General features: G+C 37.5%; 1 protein-coding gene across 2 annotated transcripts; it reads left to right on the top strand.

Moving 5' to 3' along the window:
- Window positions 1-611: 611 nt before the first annotated feature.
- Window positions 612-5168, top strand: LOC149840456 (uncharacterized). 2 transcript variants are annotated; one of them, XM_090004439.1, is made up of 8 exons: window positions 612-784; window positions 2380-2444; window positions 2546-2693; window positions 3266-3353; window positions 3608-3681; window positions 3796-3861; window positions 4616-4661; window positions 4912-5168. In XM_090004439.1, exons 2-7 carry the CDS (start codon window positions 2413-2415, stop codon window positions 4646-4648), a joined length of 441 nt encoding a protein of 146 aa, XP_089860565.1. In that variant the 5' UTR covers window positions 612-784; window positions 2380-2412; the 3' UTR covers window positions 4649-4661; window positions 4912-5168. The 2 variants fall into 2 exon arrangements, with proteins under 2 accessions (XP_089860565.1, XP_089860566.1); XM_090004440.1 differs by lacking the exon at window positions 4616-4661.
- Window positions 5169-5620: the final 452 nt, after the last annotated feature.

Raw genomic sequence — 5620 nt, 5'->3', positions numbered from 1 at the left:
CTCCGGCCAGTAGCCATTACAGCGGCCGGCACGTCTGAAACCGACGGTCTGCCGTTCTATTACAGCCAGCCATTTTCGGCCTCTGGCGTGCCCCACCATCTTCCAAAACAGAAAAAAACACCAGCAATTTTTTTTTCTTTTTATCTGCCGATTGCTTCTGTCATCGGTGGCTAGCCACTGCAACCGATGGCGACCAATCGTCGTCGATCACCGTGTCGTAGTAGCTGCTGCGGCTGCCTCTGATTTACAAACTCACCTAGTAGCGTGAGCCGTCCAGCGCCGCTCACTCCATCTCCCTCTTCTTCTGTTTTTCCTTTTTCTGCAGACGGTGCTCACTGCGTCTTCCTCTTCTGTTTTTCCTTTTTCTGCAGACGCTGCTCACTGCGTCTTCCTCTTCTTCTGTTTTTCCTTTTTCTGCAGACGCTGCTCACTGCGTCTTCCTCTTCTGTTTTTTCCTTTTTCTGCAGACGCTGCTCACTGCGTCTTCCTCTTTTGTTTTTCCTTTTCTAGAGACGTTGCTCACAGCGTCTTCCTCTTCTTCTGTTTTAGTTTCTGCAAATGCACCCCAGCGTCACCGCCCTCTTGATCTTTCTTCTGTTTTTCTTTTTTTGCAGACCCCTGCAGCCACCATCTTCCTCCCTTTTCGTTGTTCGCTGCTGTGGAGGTGGAGACGATCGACGTGCCGGAAGCTCTTTCGCTGTCCCCGTAGAGCCTATTGACGCAGAATCCCTTTCTCTCCACCCTTCTTTCAAGGACGCCAGAAGCCCCCTTCTGCCATTTTAAGGTAAGGGAGATGCTGAAATATAAACCGAGGGTTCTCTGCTTCTTCTGCATGTTTTGTCGTTTCGAGTAAAGTGTGTGAAAGATTTTTCTTATGGTGTGTCAAAGATTGCTGCTTCATTTTTCTTATGGTGTATCAAAGATTTAGTTTCTACTTTGGTTCTCTGCCCGTCACTGGAACCGTGTGGATATGTAAATGATTATTTTCTTCTAAATATCTGTAGTTTGTGGTGGATGGATGGTTCGTTTTTACCATTTTGGATATATTGTGATTGCTCAAATCGGAGTAAAGCGTGTGAATGATTATTTGCTTCCACATGGCTGTATTTTCTGTGGATGGATGGTTCATTTTTACCATTTTGGATATATTGCGATTACTCAAATCGGAGTAAAGGGTGTAAATAATTATTTGCTTCCACGTGGTTGTATTTTCTGTGGATGGATGGTTCATTTTCACCATCTTGGATTTACTGCAATTGCTCAATTCAGCGATCGGAACAATACAGTCGTGTTAGTAGGCTTTGAATTCTTTTTCCTTCTTTTTTGGGAGAAGCAGCTCGTGGCAATAATTCTACTGTGAAATCTTGAATTGTTCAAAGTTCAAACATGCTTGTTCCTTTTTACTCAATGATTAATGAAAAGTTCTGGCAAAAAAGTATAAGTATTTGTGATTCAGTCAATCTCACTATCTAGTATTAGTTATAAGAAAATTGTGTTAGCAATCAACTGTAGGAACAGACACAGGTATTTTGCACAGACTTGCTCTGGTTGATATATATATATATATATATATATATATAGAGAGAGAGAGAGAGAGAGAGAGAGAGAGAGAGAGAGGACAAAGAGATCTTCTAGTAAGACTACACAACAACAACAACTACGCCTTCATCCCAAGACTAGTGTAAATAATTTCTCTGAAAATTGAAAGTGTGCATGCATGTTTGCATTCTTGAAATATAATAAAGATAAGAGAACAAAAATTGTCTGAAGAGTGCAAACTTTTTTTTTTAATTTGTGCTAATAAGATAGAAATATTGGACAAACGATGGCCCCACTACCAATTCAAGTTAAGAAAAAGTTACCAGGTTTTTATGCTGCCACATTAAAATTTCACTGTTTTTCACAAAAGCCGTCTGAGAACGTTTTGGTAATTTCATGACATGCTATTTGATATTGAACATGCTCATGGCAGAATCAGGCTGTTTCTTGACAGAATCTCATCATTCTCAGATATTAATCATATTATATCAATACTCATTTTCTTTTTGTGTTCATCATGTGTACCATCTTTCACTTCTAGTCACAAACTGCACACAATCAGCTTTGTTGTAGCACATCATATGTTACGATAAAGTTGTCTTTGAGATGTCAACTTAAAGCATATGAACGCCACATGAGCCGTCATCGAAAAAGCTAAAAATGTTTGGACCATGGCCCACCAACTGCGACCTCTAACAATTTAATGATCATGAATGACATCAGCAGCAGCAACATTAATGTTGATGCACAGGATATATGTATATATATATATATTATATTTCTGTATGTTAAGGTATTTTTTTAACTTCTATATTGATTGTTCTTTGTATGATTTGTAAGCTGTTGATTGAAAGAAGGAAGCAGCTAGTCACCATGAATGATAGAAGTTGGATTCAAAATGATAGGTATTTATGCCAACAAATAAGATTCCATTATTTTGCAACAAAAAAAATATAATACATGTTAATACATGCAAATAATTTGGATTATGTTTTGCATTTGATAGGAGTGGTGCTGACTATTTGAATGGAGTTATTTGCTTTATCAATTTTGCTCGAGCGAACAATGCAGTTAATGAGGAAAAGCTAAGGTGTCCTTGCGTGAGATGCAACAATTGCTTATTGCAAACATTTGGAACTGCTATTGATCACATGGTATGCTTCGGTTTTATTCAAAGCTTTCATGGTGAATTAGTGATCCCACCTGCAAGAGAGCATGTTGACGCATGTGAAGATAACATAGTTGCTATAGATGAATTGATACATGATGTATTTGGAATACATGCTTCTCATATGAGCCTATTGAAAGTCATAGCTCATAAGCTAATGCTTCAAATTGCGAAGTGATGTTGAACAAGAACTATATCCCGAATGTGCTAGATTTACAAAGTTGTCATTTATTGTTCGCCTATTTCATATAAAATATCTTAATGGTTGGAGTAATAAATCGTTTGATATGTTGCTCGACTTATTGAAAGAGGCATTCCCTGAAGGTGTACAATTGCCAAAATCATATCATGACACAAAGACAACAATTGGAAAATTTGGTCTCAGTTACCAAAAAATTGTTGTATGTCCTCACGATTGATGTATGTCCTCATAAATGGATGACTCCATGTGAGGAAGAAAATTGGCTTGAAGAATATAACAGGGTGAGCTTTTGTTAATCCTGGAAGCTTTTCACAAGGATTTCACACAACAGAATCTAAAGATTTAATCTTTTGCAGGATAGGAATCGCTACAATGCTGGCAGAGGGGCACATCTGACATTGAAGAGAGCAGAAAAAGCTCGTGCAACTGTCAACAAACTACCAGGTAAATCTCATAACCATATATATATATATGGTCTTCTTGACATGAATTGAGGCAATGTTCAATGAATTGGTTATTTCGCGTTAGCTCCATTGGTTTGGGATGATGTTCCTTTCTGATTTTTTGTTACATCATTAACCAGAACATGCTGGATTTTCTCTATATGTCACCTTTCATGACACAAACTAACCTTTCATGACACAAACTAACCCAACTCATGAAATTCTTGGCTTGATTGCATATTTTGGCTGGTTCAGCAATGGTGGAGTCTTTGGTAGTGAATACTTCATCATGGGAGAGAGAAAGAGGCACAGAGTTCACATATGATGGTGTAAGTACTTCCTTCCCTTGGAGTTCACTATGTTGGTCCAATTTTTGCTGGTGAATGGTTCTATTAGATATTTTCAGTTATCTCAGCATTTTCTGTTCACACTGGCTTTTTTAGGCATGTGATCATAAAAATGAAGCCTGCCTTCAGCCAGCTATCATGGTTCTCATCCTTTCTGTCAAGGTTTGTACTTCAGAATGTTTTTAAGGCTTTTTGTTAACACTTTGTCTATGACCTTTGATGCTTATGTCCGTGCAATAGATTTGATATACTTGTATAACTCTGATGTGTTCATTGTGTAAGTTAATGCATAGCATCTTTCATGATTTTTTTCACTAAGTTTTAATTATGTATTGATGCATAAACATATGCTTCTGCTGTAGACTGCAATGCTCTATTTTTGTATACCCTCTATCTGCTCCTTCATTTATATCTGTATGTTTCAGTTAATGGATTGTCACTGTTTAATTGTTCTTATGGGAGAAGAAATGATGTTACTATTAATATATATGTGATTGAACTGTAGACTAGGATATATTCAAGACTTTCATCTTCCAGTTGTCCTTTTTTCTTGTGATTCATTTATCTCTGTCTGACACCGCAATTAGCATTTTGTGCTATCATGGTGGTTGCCTTCTAGAATCAAGAATTTGGACTTGAAATACTTCCATCATGCTTATATACTCAGCCTAAACTGATTATTGAAAATCCTCAGATATTGTTAATATCATGTACAGACTCTAAAATAGAAAGGGACAACAGCCGGATTATTCAGTTGGAAGAAAATGCTGTGTTTCCCTTAGTTCTTTTTTTTTTTACAGTAATTACCTTAATTTTCTCATATAAGTTCTACCCATTCTAGCAAACTGAAGAATACCCCTGATCGCCTTTTTGAACTTTAAGAGAAAGAGAACACCTGATTGTTGCTTTTTGACAGGTAAGATACAGGAGAATCACTGGCAAATCTTGAAAAGTTAACTTTGGTAATCTTCAGACCACTGTTGTGTTTATTAGCAGGATCCTTCAAAGAACTTGTGGTGCTTTGTCATAGAAAAATACAATTTCATGGCAGGATCCTCAATTTGCTCCCTCTGCATTGGATAACTGGGATGTGAACATAGATAATTCTTATTGACTATTTGGTTCAGTCAGTTTGTACAATATTCCAGTTCTAGCTGCTTTTTCTTAATGGTTTCTGGTCTGCTGAATTTGTATCATGCACTTCTGTTGCAGGGCTGTGTTATTTCATATTGGTAGGGCATTGCAGGTGGAGTGGAAGGTGATGAAGTTGGAACAGATGCATGTTCAGGAGAATGCAGACTGAGATGTCTAAGATCACAAAGAATAAAGTAGGAAGGCATGTCAATGCAAGACTAGTGTGTTCATGATATTTGTAAAATTTGTTTTCTTACCTTTCTTCGATAATTTGTATGATTAGTACATTTTTGTTCAATGCTTATGTATCGAAAGATATTTACATTTTTTGTTAATGCTTGTGTATTGGATATGTACATTTTTGTTAATGCTTATGTATTGGATATTGTAAAATGATTTAAAAAAAAAGTTTAAATGTTTCACTGGCGCACCTTTTGCGCCAGTGATAAACTTTCTCTGGGCCAGCGATAAGCTTTCACTGGCTCTGGTTGCGCCAGTGAAATATGACTAGTGATAAATGTTTACTGGCGCAGAGGTTGCGCCAGTAAAATTCACATTTCCTCTAATGCAAATAGGAACTTCGCTGGCGCAACCTCTGCGCCAGTAGAAGTTTATTTTTGGTGAATGTAAATTGCGTCAGTAAAGCCTTTACCGACGAGGCTTTTACTGATGCATCCAGTAAAACTCCAATTTCTTGTAGTGTGATATACTCTCTATTGTTTCCCACATATTCAGTAAGGATTGGTTATAAACCCAACTACTTACTTAGTGAATGCAGGACACCCTA

This window comes from Nuphar pumila, chromosome 4 (assembly GCF_984573655.1).
Source record: "Nuphar pumila chromosome 4, dmNupPumi1.hap1.1, whole genome shotgun sequence".
Lineage (NCBI taxonomy): Eukaryota > Viridiplantae > Streptophyta > Magnoliopsida > Nymphaeales > Nymphaeaceae > Nuphar > Nuphar pumila.
The sequence above is the reverse complement of the archived record's forward strand: the minus strand, read 5'-3'. Positions and strand labels throughout refer to the sequence as shown.

Bases quoted from the DNA above. Each gene is read 5' to 3' on its own strand.
- LOC149840456 (XM_090004439.1), top strand. From the start codon at position 2,413: ATGAATGATAGAAGTTGGATTCAAAATGATAG. The intron at 2,694-3,265 runs GTATGCTTCGGT...AATCTTTTGCAG, and splicing joins GAACTGCTATTGATCACATG to GATAGGAATCGCTACAATGC. The intron at 3,354-3,607 runs GTAAATCTCATA...TGGCTGGTTCAG, and splicing joins AACTGTCAACAAACTACCAG to CAATGGTGGAGTCTTTGGTA.